The sequence below is a fragment of the Bos mutus genome, chromosome 25, assembly GCF_027580195.1.
Source record: "Bos mutus isolate GX-2022 chromosome 25, NWIPB_WYAK_1.1, whole genome shotgun sequence".
Classification (NCBI taxonomy): domain Eukaryota; kingdom Metazoa; phylum Chordata; class Mammalia; order Artiodactyla; family Bovidae; genus Bos; species Bos mutus.
This window is the reverse complement of record NC_091641.1, coordinates 31,964,411-31,978,356: the sequence shown is the minus strand read 5'-3', so window position 1 is coordinate 31,978,356 and position 13,946 is coordinate 31,964,411. Positions and strand designations below refer to the sequence as shown.

Genomic DNA, 13,946 nt, shown 5'->3' with positions numbered 1-13,946 from the left:
ATGCGGGTTAGGTCCTCAGTCAGGGAAGATCCCACATGCCGAGGAGCCTGTGCTCCGCCACGAGAAGCCTGTGCACCACAGCTAGAGAGTAGCCCCCCTGCCCCGCTCGCTGCAACTAGAGAAAAGCCTGCCCCGCAACAAAGACCTAGCACAGCCAAAAACAGCAATAAATCAAAAAAATGGACACTGCTCCCCAAGTCTGAAGGGTGTAGGTCCATGAGGAAATAAGGCAGAGGACTCTAAAGGAAGTTGGGGTGCAGGCCCGCTGGAAATCTGGTGGCCTTCCTGCTTGAACCAGGGCCCCGAGCCAAGTGTGAGGGGCCCGGGTCAGGGGCCCTGGGGTCAGGCATGGGTCGGGAGCCCTGGGGTCAGGCGTGGGTCGGGGGCTCTGGGGTCAGGCACCCCCTGCCCCTGCACTCACGTTCTAGCTCCTTCCGCAGCTGCTCCAGACCTGCCCGCAGCCTCTCCAGGGAGAGCGGCACGTGGAGGGTGAGCACCCGCCCGGCGGGGCTCAGGCCCCACAGCGCGGCCACCGCCCGGCCGCCGTCCTGCACGGCCCCCAGCCCCGCCTGGCACAGCCGCAGAAGCAAGCCGGCCATGCCATCCAGGGCGCCCGCTGGCTGTACCTGGGCGGATAGAACAGAGGCCGGATCAGCATGAGGGTCTGGGGCCATCTGCACCCCTCGTGCCCTCAGAGGGGGCCCCAGACAGAGCAGAGCAGTGACCCCCCCAGCCCCACACTCCCTCCCTTCTCCAGTGACACCCCAAGTGCACTCTACCCACCAGGCGCTGGAACCGTCTCACATAGGCATCCAAGCTGTGGATCCTCTCCTCCAGCCCCGCTTGCATCTGGGACCCGAGAGCAGCTACCCTGGACTGCGGACACAGAGGGACAGGCTGGCCCCCCGGGAATGCAGCGGGCAGAAAGCGTTCGATGCCAGCAGCAGGGCTGTGGACCCGCGTGCCATGCTACGGGCTGTCTGCCTCCACTTTCCTTGGCTCTGCTGGACTCTGGGAGCCTGGGCCTGTGGCCTTGGGTGGGGCTCGGGTGGGGGTGGTAGGAATGGCCACTCCTCCCCCACCCCCAGCCATCTCACCTCCACGTGGCCCAGCAGGGTCCCCTGGCAGCCGCGTGCAGCCAAGCGGAGGCTCTGGTTGGCAGCCTGCAGGGTCAAGCGAACCAGCGGCTGGACGGGCTGCCCTCGGTCCCGGAGCAGAGCCTCCACCTCCGCCGCCTGCCTGTGGGCGCAGGCCCGCAGCAGCACGCTCTCCTCTTGGCTCCCTGGGGCCAGGAAGGGACCTGCTGTTGAGCCCAGGACTAGTCCATCCGCCTCCCAGCTGCCCACTCCTCTGGTACTCCATAGTCTCCTATAGCTCCCTACTTCCCACAGGCAGGGTCTCAATGGCCCTGGGACTTGAGGGCCTCAAACTGAGCTGCCTACGTCAACCTTCAGACCCCCCCCAACTCCCAAAGCCTGGTTTCTTCCCCATCCCCACACCCACCTCTGATCCAGACCTTCTGCCAGCCTCTGCTGGCATCACAGTCAATCCAGGTGGCCATGGAGAGCTCCTCTCCTCCTGGCTGGGGGGCCACGAAGCCCTACCAGGGTTGCCTTTGACTTTTGAGCTCGCATCACCCCAATCTCTGACTTCTCCTGGGCCAAGCTGAGCCCCACCGAGCCACACCCAGCGCCTCTACTCACCTTCCTCGTGGGCCACCGAGGCCTGGAGGCAGTTCGGGGCCCGAGACACTGACAGCCTCACTTTCTCATCCCCGTCGTCCACGCTTCCCTCCAGCTGGACCAGGCTTCGAGAAGCCGAGGTGGAGACGCGGCCCAGCAGGCCAAGCCACTGAGCTTTGGGGCCATGGAGCTGGGGGAGGGGCCAGGGGCCTGAGTGGGACCTGGCCCCTGCCCTCTGCTGCCCCAGACCTGGGGAGAGGTGGCTGGGGAGACCGAGGTTGAACCTTCTGGGGGAAAGGCAATGCCCACCCCACCCCATACCTTCAGGAGCAAGCGCTGGGTCCCCCTCACCCAACGACCCTGCCACAGGCCTCAGCTCATGCTCATGCGCACTCGCTCAGTCATGTCCGACTCTTGCGACCCCATGGACTGTACCCCGCCAGGCTCCTCTGTCCAAGAATTCTCCAGCCAAGAATACTGGAGTGGGTTGCCATGGCCTCCTCCAGGGGATTTTCCCAACCCAGGGATCGAACCCGGGTCTCCCACGTTGCAGGCAGATTCTTTATCATCTGAGCCACCAGGGAAGCACAGGGCTCAGAATCCCTACCGACTGCATAAATGCTTATTAAAATCCACATCCAGGGACCTAACTGCGCACGGATATGGCATCCAGATGGTTTAAGAATTCCTGATGCTCAGGCCTCACCCCAGAGATTCTGACCTAACTGACTGGGGGGAGCGGCTGGGCCCTGGCATTTCAACATCCCCAGCACCTGAGTGTATTTCCCACCTGGCGAGGTTTTCCGTATCTGCAGGAGAACCACTACAGATGTCTCTGCAAGGTCAAGGAGACATTGTGGGTGGCGGCTGGCATAAAGGCCAGGCTACTGAGCAGTCTGTCCCAGCCCCTGTGGCCACCAGCCTGGAGGGGAGGGGACACAAGACGGGTGGTTGTGCAATCACCAAGTTGCATCCCACTCTTAGCAACCCCGTGGACAGCCAGTGGAACAACTGACTGGAACAGCTCATGACATACCGATAAAACAGTTCCAAGTGTGTGTGCTCAGTCGTGTCTGACTCCCTCGAGACCCCATGGACTGTATGCAGCCCTCCAGGCTCCTCCATCCATGGGACCACCCAGGCAAGAATACTGGAGTGGGTTGCCTTTTCCTTCTCCAGGGGATCTTCCAGACCCAGGGTGGGGCAGAGTCAGGAAAACCCTCAGTGGCCTAAAGGGAAGGAACCCTGAGGGAGACCCAGCGGGGAGGGGAGGCAACAGGCTGACTGAGATGCATTTGTGGGGGAGGGGAGCCCCCTCAGGCCTGAACTCAGCTGCTCTGTATTCTGGTCCAAATACTGCATCTCCCAAGCGGTGCAGCCCAGAGTAAGTGTGTTACCCCAGTTTCAAAATCTGTAAGATCAGATGTAGAACAGTGGTTCTCAAAATTTATCAGGAATCAGAACTCGTGTGTGTGTGTGTGTGTATTTGTGTGAATGTGTGCAGGAGGTCTGTTATGGGTTGAATTGTGTTCCTCAAAAAGATCTGATGGTTCCAACCCCTGGCACCTGTGAACATGGTGTCATTTGCATGTCTGTTCTTTGCAGATGAAATAAATTTGCGATGAAGTCATATATAAGGACACCTAAATCCAATGACTGGCGTCCTTATAAGAAGGCCAGGTGGGGACTTCCCCGGTGGTCCAGTGGCTAAGACTCCATGCTCTCAGTGCAGGGGGCCAGGGTTCAATTCCTGGTCAGGGACTAGATCTCACACCACAACTAAGACCCGGTACAGCCAAATAAATAAAATATTTAAAAAAAAATACTGGAGTGGATTGCCATTTCCTTCTCCAGGGGTCCCGAGTTCAATCGCTGGTCAGGGAACTAGATCCCACATGCTGCAACTAAGACCCAGCACAGCCAAATAAATAAAAATAAATATTAAAAAAAGAGAAGGCCATGTGCCGACAGAGGCAGAGGTTGGGATAATGAAGCAACTCCTGGATTGCTGGTGGCCCCTAGCAGCTGGAAGAGACAAGGAAGGATTCTTTCCTGGGGCTTCTAGAGGAAGCACGGCCGGCTGACACCTTGATTTTAGCCTTCTAACCTCCAGAACTGTGAAAGAAGAAATCTCTGTCGTGTTAAGGCACTCAGTTGGTGGGTAATTTGTTAGCCCTAGGAATCCAATTCAGGGTGCTCGCAATAAAACATGCCGTTTCCTGAGTCTCCTTCCAGCAGATTTCTGAGTGGGTGGGAGGGGTGGCGCCCAGGAATTCCTGGGAGATTTCACAGTGCTCAGGCAGTGAGCCTGGTGCGGTGCGGGGGTGGGGGGGTGTCAGGCGTCAGCAGACCACACCTGGGGTGTTCCTCGTAGATGGCCTCCTGCGTCTGAGCTCTGTCCTAGGCACTGAGTGGCTGGGGCCCCAGCAGCTGGGATGAGTGCCTGCCCCCCCGAATTTTGTCCCTCTTCTCCATTTGGCGTGAACACCAAACCAGGCTGGGAAAGCCCCCCCCCATGCCACAGACCCCAAAATGGAGCGAGAGGGCATGGGCAAGGGAGAAGCGGTCAAAACCAGCCACCCACGGGCTCGGGATGGAAGCAGAGGGACCAGCTGCTCCCTGACCACCCACTGCGGGGAGACGTGAACCTTGGGGCACTGGGATTACACATGCGGGGGTGGCTCGCAGCCTGGCTGGCCAACGGAGAAATGAGAGCCAGCCTTGGCAAGCCTCAGAAAGGATAATGCTTTTGAAACCATCACAGCTTCTGGGCTCGGAAACGGGCTGGGTGAGCTCCAGACACAGAAACGCCTCGTCCAGCTCTGGACACTGGCAGGAAACGCCCATCGCATGAGCACTTCCTGTGTGCATGTGCCATGCGAGCTGTTTCTTTTTTTCCCAACACTTCTGCAGAGGAGGTGGGATTGTTCCCATTTGACAGAGGGGAATACTGAGGCTTGTAAAGGGAAAGTCACAAGGTCAAGGCCAGGGAGACACAGAGATAGGCTTATGGCAGCAGTGATGGGGCACCTACTCTACACCCATGCTGCGTGGGTGGAGAAGGGGTGCCCAGAACCCCACTGACCGCCTTATGAAATATATCTGACCCCCACTTTCAGGTAAGGAAATGGGGCTTGGAGAGGTCCCTTTCCAATACCGTTTGGCCAGATGAGGGCAGGGCAGGTATTGAACCCTTTCTACCTCCCTGGGTTGCCAGGAAAGGGAGAGACAAGATAAGACTGGGCCAATAATAGCCAATAGTAATAGCAGCTGGAGTTTCCCAGGTGGTGCAGTGGTAAAGAATCCACCTGCCAATGCAAGGGACACAGGTTCAATCCCTGGGTCAGGAAGATCCCCTGGAGTAGGAAATGGCTACCACTCCAGTATTCTTGTCTGGAAAATTCCATGGACAGAGGAGCCTGGTGAGCTACAGTCCATGAAGTCACAGAGTCAGACACGACTGAGTGAGTGAACAGACACAATATAAGAAGCTAATCCTTAGTGCTGGCTTTGTACCCGGCACTGTTCTAAGCAACGTACACGTTAAGATATTTAATCCCTATGATATTAATCCCATGGGAGGTAGGACAGGTGCAATGATTATCCCCACTTTAGAGGTGAGGAAACTGAGGCACAGAGAGGGGAGGTAAATTGCTAGCTAGGAAGAGGTGGGGCTGGGGTTCAAGCCCAGGCAGTCCAGCCATTGCCTCTTGGTTATGGGAAAGGCTGGTGTTGGGGCAGCAGAGGAGCTGTTTTGGTGGTGGAGGGCTGGGGGTCAGGGGTGGGCAGGCCCAGGGGTTCCCACTGCAAGTAAGCTCAGGCCCCCTCCGTGTGCCTGTCTGCAGTTCCAATACTGGCCACTAGATGGCAGGGCTGCCCAGTCAGTGGTGGTCCACTGGCCAGACAGGGACAGATGGCCATCAGGGTCTTTTCCTCTGGGGCGGGCAGCCACCTTACCTCCAGCTCCCCGGAGTAGTCATGCGTCCGGGGCCTGCTGTGGTTGTGGAGTGTCAGGCTGAGGTGCAGGCCGTGATCTGGGTCTGGGGCGAGGCCCAGCTGGCATCTGGAATGTAGCAGGAGCTCACCGCTGCCCAGGGTGTGCTCCCCAGAGACTGAGAGTGCCTGGAACAAGAAGGCAGGCATGTCGGTGGTCAGGGAGGCACAGGAGCACAGCTTCCTCTTGCTGGGCCCTGGTCCAGGCGACAGCCCCTCACGCCAGGACAGTCACAATAGCCTATCCCAGCCTCCACTCCTGTCCCACCCTATAGCCCCTCCTCCATTTTACCTAAAAAAAAATGCAAATCAGACACTGTCGCCATGCTCAAAGCCTCTGTCTTCCCGTTGCACTTGGAGGAGAAGCCGGTCTCCTTGGCGGGTCCTGTGGACGTGCATTATCTTCCTAACCTCACCTCCTTGCTCTCTCTGTAAAAGCCACCCTGTGTTCCTCAAACATCTATAAGCATGCTCCGGCCACAGGGCCTTTGCACTGGCTGTTCTCACCGCATTCTGCATTCGTCCCCTCTCCCTGCTTCATTCTTTCATAGCATTCACTACACCTGTCTTGTTTATCTTCTTCTACCCACGGGACTCTGAGCTTCGGGAGGGCGGGCACCTGGTCTGTCCCTTTCACCATCCTTGTGCCTGCACCTAGAACAGAGCCTGGCATAAGAAAGACCCACAAATGCTCTCTGAATGGATGGACAGGTTGGGGGCTGGCAACTTCGGCTCATGGGCCAAATCTGGTTCACTGCCTGTTCTTGTAAATAGTTTTTATTGGGACTGGCCATACCCCTTCATTTACACGTCCTCCACGGTGGCCTTCACGGCTGAATGGCAGACTTGAGTGGCTGCAACAGAGTCCACATGGTCTGTAAGACCTGAAATATTCACTGTGACTTCCCTGGCTGCTCAGTGGTTAAGAATCTGCCTGCCAGTGCAGAGGACACGGGTTCAGTCCCTGGTCCGGGAAGATCTCAGCTGCCACGGAGAAACTAAACCTGGACACCGCAACTACTGAAGCCCTGGTGCCCAGAGCCCGTGCTCTGCAACAGGAGAAGCCACCGCAGTGAGACGCCCGTGCAGCGCACCAAGGGAGTGGCCCCTGCTCGCCGCAACTAGAGGAAGCCCTCACGCGGCAACACGGACAAAGACCAAAGACCCAACACAAACAAAAACAAATTTTTTAAATAAATAAAATATTTACTACCTGGCCCTTTGGAGGAAAAGTTTGTGACCCCCGGGACTGTTAGAGAGATGAGAGGGTGTGGGGAACGGGAAAGGGGAAGGATGGATAGATGGAAGGATGGATGGAAGGGAGGAGGCTGGAAGATGGGGAGGATGAAGGAATGGATGGATGAATGGGAGGATGGATTGGAGAGTGGGTAGATGGATGGATGGATGGATGGCTGGAAAGATGGGTAAAAGGTGGGTGGAGGAAGGCAGGAAAGAACAATCAACTAGCTAACAAACCCAGGGGAATGTTGGGGGATAGGGGTCCCAACCCCTCCCCCTAACAACAATGAAAACAGCAGCTTGGTTTACATGTCGAGCACTTTCCCAGTGCCACATCTTAAATCTCCCCATCACCCCACGTGCTGGAACCAACTGTGTCTCCCATCCCTCAGATGAAACACCAGATACTCAGAGAGGACAGCGCCCTGCCCGGGGCTGCCTGCAGGCCTGTGAGGACCCATGATGACGGGACCCGGCTCCCTCACTCACACCCCTGCCCTGGGTGGGCACCCTCCTCTCTCTTTACCGCTGGATCCCTGGGCCCTTCCCCGGGGACACACTCACCGTGGGCAGGTGGCAGAGCCCCAGCCGCAGGGAGTGGCGCACCCAGCGGGCATGGTCTGTCTCCACGTCTCCCCAGAAGCTCTGCGTGGAGCAGGGGGCCCCGAGGACATGCTCCAGCATGGCCTCTGCATGGATCTTGTCCGGGAGGAATGGCTGGCGCCTCTGGAAGGAAGAAGGCATCTTGGTATGGGGCCTCATCCCGGAAGAGAGAAGGAGACCCTCATGAGAGGAGAAGAGGTGCCAGGAACCCCATCAGAGCCCCGGGCAGCCCCACAGCGGGCGTTTACACTCCGGGCAGGACCTCTGTTGGGAGACTGAGGGGCTGTGGGCCTAAGGAAACCCAGAAGGGACAAGGGCACTTCCAGGCCAGCTGCCCTCATCTCTCCATGGCCCAGCCCCTGCCCCAGGCTCTGCAGAGCAGCACTCAGTCCATGAGGAGCCCCAGGCAGATGGTGATGCTGGTGAGACCTTGACCCTGACACCTCTGGGAACCTGAGCTCCCCACCTCCCCCCACCCCTCTCCAGCAGCCCACTGGGTTCACCCACTCCTCTGTCTGCTCCCCAAGTGCCCGCCTCATGCTGGGCACCTTGCTTTCCTGACCTCCCAGTGCTTTCATGACATTACAGTCAGGGAAGGATACTTGTACCCATTTCACAGATGAGAAAACCAAGGTTTGCAGTGGAGAAATGAATTGCCCAGGGCCCCCCAGCACAATGAGCACTTACACCCAGGACCCTAAGGCCCCAGAGTCAGGCACTTTCTGCAGCTGGTGGGGCCACCCAGCTCCCCAGGCCTCACCTCGTAAGTCAGGTTCTGCCGCACCTGGCGTCCGTCCCAGGACAGATCCAGCCACTCGCTGAGCACAGCTGGGGTCTGCGTTAAGGCCCCACAGGCCCTGAGGGTGCCCAGGCCCCAGGTGTCCTGGAGCTGACGGGGAAGAGGATGTGGATGTGACTGGGGCACGGGGGGCAGCACAGGGCCCGGGGTTTGGGGCAGCCCGGTGCCGGGTCGGGAGGGCGGGCAATAGTGTACCTGCCCCAGGGAGGCAGCCACGCAACCATCCCAGGAGGTGCTCTGCGTCGAGGACCTGTTGGCCCAGGTGAGCTGCAAGGCCAGCGGCTGCCCTCCGTTCCAGGCAAGCTGCACCTGCGTGGAGACACGGCCAGTGGCAGGTGGATGGGAGAGGTGGGACAGAGGAAGGCTGAGGTCCCCCCATCTGTGTGTCGTGGATTGGGGTGGGGGAAGGTGGAGAAGCTGGTGGTCTCCCTGCCCACCCTCTAGGGGATGGAAGCAGCAAGCGGGAGTTGAGACACTGACTTCTCTTCCAGCTTATGTCTGTAAGAGTGCAGAGCCATGCCTAGACTGCAGACCAGAAGTGTTTACTGGGTGGAAAAATCCCCATTCTCAACACCCAGACTCATCATTTCCCAGGGCAGTGAAATCTGAGCCCCTCACTGGGGCCTGTGGCTTGAAGCCCTAATCCCCAATGTGACAACATCAGGAGGTGTTGGGAGGCGATTAGGGTTAGATGGGGTTGGGGGGGGAGGTCATGATGGGATCCGTGCTCTGTAAGAAGGACCCCACAGAGCTCTCTCCCCAACTGTGAGGACACAGAGAGAAGGCTTCAGACCAAGAAGAGGGCTATTACCAGAACCTGACCGTGCTGGCCCCTTGATCTTGGACTTCTAGCCTCTAGTCTGTGGTTTAAGCCACCCAACCCGTGATGTTTTGCTATGGCAGCCCCGAGCTAAGACAGTTGGTCTCCCTGCTCACCGGGCCCCACCCCATCATTTCCTCCGTGCTGGTCTTAACTGCCTCTGGCTCCTCCTGAAGCTCCCAGCCTGTTCCCATCTCAGGGCCTTTGCACTCGCTGCTCCTCCAGCTCGTCCGGGCTCCTCTTCATCCACGGGTCCTCAGCTGACAAGCCGCCTCCTCCATGAAGCCCTCTCTGATCACCCCATCTAAAGTCCCCTCCCCACCGGACCCCAGTGATTCTCTTAGTACCCTCCTTACTTTCTTTATAGGGCTTATCACAACTCTTAATTTTTTATTCATTCATTCTCTTGAGTTCTGGTCTTTTTGCCTGGCACACACTGGCCTACTGTCTCCCATTTCACAGAAAAAAAAAACCCCAGGCTTAGAGAGGTGCTGAAGACTGCCCAGAGCCTCCCAGTCAGATGCAGAGTCCAAGCTGCCCTATGTGAACCCCTGCAGTGACCAATTAAACAAACCAGCGCATCAGTGATGAACCAGACATGCTCGCGAACTGCTCCTCCCCCTAAAATGAGCTTTATCAACGCAGGGACTACACCCGCATCTCAACACGACCTGGAACACATTAGGTGCTTAATACAGTCCCAGTGAAGGAATGAATGCATCAAGGCCCCCCCGGGGTTCCCAGCTTCAGGACACTGTGATTCCAGAGACGTCCTCGTCTCTGATGGACAAACAAGATCCTCCTCCCCCGCACATGGTCCCAGATGTCCCACCCATGGCCTCAGCCACGCGGCTCACCCACCCCCAAGAGCCGTCTACCCAGGGCCCCGTGGCTGCTCCCCGCTCACCTGCCAGCTCTGCCTGCCGCCCCTGCTCTCAGCAAGGCCACTGGCCTGGGCCTGCCGCCAGGAGAGGCTGAAAGGGTGAGCCAGGGCCAGGCGGGCGGCCAGCTTGCCCTTTCCCAGCTGCAGAGAGGAGGACAGCGCCACCTGGGGAGGGGACAGGCTGAGCGGGAGGCCTCCCCCAGAGAGGGCCTCTCCACCACCCAGCACAGGTCACCTCCTTCATCAGGGTCAAGGGAGTGAGGACTGCTGGCCCACCACTGGGGGAGGCCCTCTGGGAGCTTCAGCCCATTTTTCAGAGGAGTAACTTGAGGATTGGAGAGCAGGAGATAGGGACAAGCATACGACAGAGAGGGGACTGGGGGTTAGAAGCATTTCATGGATCTGAATCCCAGCCCTGCCTTTCAGTAGCCCCATTCCCCTCTGAGCTTCAGTTTCATCTATGAAAGGGGGCTGGCCTGCCTGGCACACAAGAGGCCGTCGCTATGCATCAGCCACTGGTCTTCCTGTTATCATCCAGGTGGTGCTGGGACCCAGGCTCCCTCCTCCCGCCAGTGCTCTTCCCGTGGTCCTCTGGGGACCGGGGCTCAGCCCATTTGGACCCATAATGCTCCTGGGCAGGGCAGGGCCCCGAATGCCCCACTCAGGCCACAAGGTGGGCTTCCCAGGTCCTGTTCCAGCCCAACACCTACCTGGTCCTTGCCGTCCCAGCCCACAACCAGGTCATCCTGGTGACGGCGTGCTGAATGCTCGGAGGTCAGGCGGAAGCTGCAGTGCCATGGAAGGGGCAGGGGCAGCGGGTGGGTGAGCTCCACTGGGCAGGGAGGGGCGTACAGGGAGGGGGGGCATCAGCTTGAGGCCAAGAGGGTGCCGGGGGCCACTTTGGGGCCACACACGCACGTAATCTGCACAAAATTCAGAAGCTGTCCCCTCACTTGGTCCCCCTGCCACTCAACAGTCCATCAGCATCCCCATGAGAGCCCCATTCCAGGACTTCAAGAAGCCTTGTATCTCCTCCATCAGGAGGTGGAATTTGTTGCCCTGGCCCTGGAACCTGGGCTGGCCTCGTGACTGGCTTGTAGAGTTTGGTGAAGTTGACACTGCAAATCCCCAGCTTCAGCCTTAAGGCCTCAGCTCCATCTGGCTCTCTGGGACCCCTGCCCAGCCATAGTGAGATTAAACCCAGGCTGGCCTGCCGGACGCTGACACCACACAGAGGACAGCCTGGATGTTTCAGCAGAGACTGTCCCAGATCAGGCGACAGCCAACCAGCCCGTGAACAAGTAAGAAAGTTCAGCCAAAATCAGCAGCACCACCTATCCAAGTTAGCGCCTGACCCTGATGCATGAGCAAGACCAGAGAGCTGCCCACAGGCTTGTTAGCAGTGATGAATTCTTACTTCTGTAAGTCACTGAGTTTGGGGTCATTCGTTACACAGCAGTAGCTGACGGATATGCCTTCCGATATCACTCTCAGGCCCCTCACACACGATTACCCCGGCCACTTTGAATGCTCCACACCCGCCTGGTCACACTCAGCTGCCCCATGTTCTCGTTCCATCCTGGGGTACGACACAGCCCATGGCTGAGGCCTCACGGCCTCCTTGCCCTCGATTTTCTTCCTTCATCTCTGAAGCCTGAGTCCAGCTGCCCTGACCTCCGGCACCATCTAACTCCATCCCATAAGGCCACCAACTGCTCCTGCCTTCCTAGACCCCCCAGAGCAGGAGTCCACCTGAGACTCTGCTGCAGACAAAGACCACCTTTGAACCCTCTGGAAGGGGACTGTTCCTACATGGATCCTGGGGAGCTGTGTCCAGAGACAGTGGCTGTAAGCTGGTTCTCAAGGCATCATCTGGTCACCAGTCCAGGAGCACTGACCACATGCAGAGCCGCAACCCCTCACTCCCTCTGCCCCAGACCCGCTGGTTTCTGCGCCCAGTAACCACACAGCAGGGTCCACAGGCTGCTCAGCCCATCCATGGGCCCCCGAGCGTGCACACACTCACACACGCACACACGGGCACGCACGACAAACACTGCCCTGGCGTGCTGAGGATCCTCTTTTTCTCTCTGCTTTGAGGGCACACATGTGGCAACCCTGACCCCGGGGAACCCCACTGGGCCACCCAGCAAGCCGTGCCCGCCCCGGGCCAGGGTCTGCACTGCGTCTCCCGCTTGGCAGGCCAGCAGGTCAGTTTCTGCTCTGTGTACGCAGACTCCTCAAACACGAATTGACAGCCCGTGTGTCTGCATGGCCCTTGGGGATGGGGCTGTTTCCTGGAGAGCCTCAGGGGGTCACGGGTGCCCCTGCTGGGGCCACACTCACCTCCCTTGCCAACCTGCAGTCAGCCTCAGCTTGCAAGCCCTCGGGGATGCAGGGGGTTGCCACATCTTCCACACGCTAACCTTGCCTTCCTGCCTTATCACACCCAGGATAAACCCCAACTCCTTGTCAGAGGCTGAGACCATGTGTGTCCTGGCTCCCCTAACCTCTCCCACCTCATCTCCTCCCCTCTGCTCCTCCCGTCAGTCCACTCCAGCCACACTGACCTTGCTGCTATTCTTCCAGCCACAAAACCTATTCCCGCCCCAGGGCCTTTGCACCTGCTGTTCCTCCTCTTCCGCCCATGATGATCTCCCCAGAGCTTCACCTTGTCACTCGGGGCTCAGCTTGAAAGTCACCTCCTGAGACAAGCCTTCCCAGACCACCCACCTGGAGGAGCTCCACCCCCTCCACCCCCAAAACCAAACCCTGCTTGTTTTCATAGGCGTTCTCACTCCTGGAGACACTCTGATGTTATCTTGTTCGGTGTGTATCCCTGCTCACAGCCCTCCTCCCTGAGATCTGGGACCTGGGCCATGCTGCTTCCCGATGGACCCCCAGTGCCTAGAACAGTTACTGGGATAAGCAAGCACTCAGTGATGATGCTGAGTGAATGGGTGAATGCGTGGCTCCTGGGAGACTCACCCTGCAGACCAAGGGTCCCAGCGGGCTTGAGGAAGGGCATGGAGAGGCTCCCATTGAGGCTCCCCTTGAGGGCCACGCCCTGCCCATCCCACAGCACCGTGTGGTGCAGGACTTGGGTGCCACGGGCTCGCTCGTATGAGGTCTGAAGGATCAGCTCCCCAGGAAGGGCGTGGAACTGGGGAAAAAAAAAAAAAAGATGGAGCTGGGTCACTGGGGAGCCCAGCCCATGTTTCTGCTGAGGGTAGTAAAGGAGAACAGCTTTCAGAAAAGGAAAGACAAGAAGCAAAGCTCTAATTGTTTACTGGGCTGGTAGATGACGTAACGGAGTGGAGCAAGGGGGCAGAAGGGCTATGACAAACCAGAGGCTGACGCCCCCTGTAAAGAGGAGGGCCGCCTCTCAGCTCCACTTCCAAGCTGTGTGGCCTTGGGCTAGTTTCCTGACCTCTCTGAACCTCAGTTTCCTCGTCTATAAACTGGGGTAAGAATAATAGTGCTGACTTCGGTGAGACGAGGGGAGTGATGTGCTCAGCTCAGGGCTGGACCCACGGACGGTGCCACGAGGGGCTGCTGTGGTTGGTAGAAGGATTTCTCAAACATTTAATGAGCTGGTGTGATGTTCCTGACCCAGGGCTGGGGGTTGGGGGACAAAGATAACCAAGACTGACCGTGGCCCTTCAGGGACTCCAGGCTGGTAGGGAGACAGTCACAGAATTAGGAAATGATGGGGCAAGGTGACAAGAGAAGCCATGGAAGATATTCAAGGGGAAAAGGAATACAGAGAAACAGGCTGCTTGACAAAATAGGGAAGGGCATTCTAGGCAGAAGGAACAGCCTGTGCAAAGGCTCAGCAAGGGGCACTCTCCCTGCTGTTGGGTGCCACAGGAGGATGGTGGAGGAGACTTTTAGGGGGAGGAAGGGAGTTTACTCTTAAATGTCTCT

At 58.2% G+C, this 13,946-nt stretch overlaps 1 protein-coding gene across 1 annotated transcript in view; it reads right to left on the bottom strand.

Annotated features, from left to right (window-relative positions):
* The window catches only part of LOC138985592 (uncharacterized), a 160,196-nt gene that overhangs the window by 19,335 nt on the left and 126,915 nt on the right, over positions 1-13,946 (bottom strand). The window contains exons 50-60 of the mRNA XM_070362578.1: positions 13,008-13,182; positions 10,730-10,851; positions 10,044-10,184; positions 8,512-8,625; positions 8,278-8,406; positions 7,479-7,640; positions 5,640-5,804; positions 1,704-1,872; positions 1,098-1,282; positions 784-876; positions 422-626 (exon numbers count right to left, since the gene is read on the bottom strand). Coding sequence (XP_070218679.1) covers positions 422-626; positions 784-876; positions 1,098-1,282; positions 1,704-1,872; positions 5,640-5,804; positions 7,479-7,640; positions 8,278-8,406; positions 8,512-8,625; positions 10,044-10,184; positions 10,730-10,851; positions 13,008-13,182 — 1,660 coding nt within the window. The remainder of the gene's footprint in view (positions 1-421; positions 627-783; positions 877-1,097; positions 1,283-1,703; positions 1,873-5,639; positions 5,805-7,478; positions 7,641-8,277; positions 8,407-8,511; positions 8,626-10,043; positions 10,185-10,729; positions 10,852-13,007; positions 13,183-13,946) is intronic.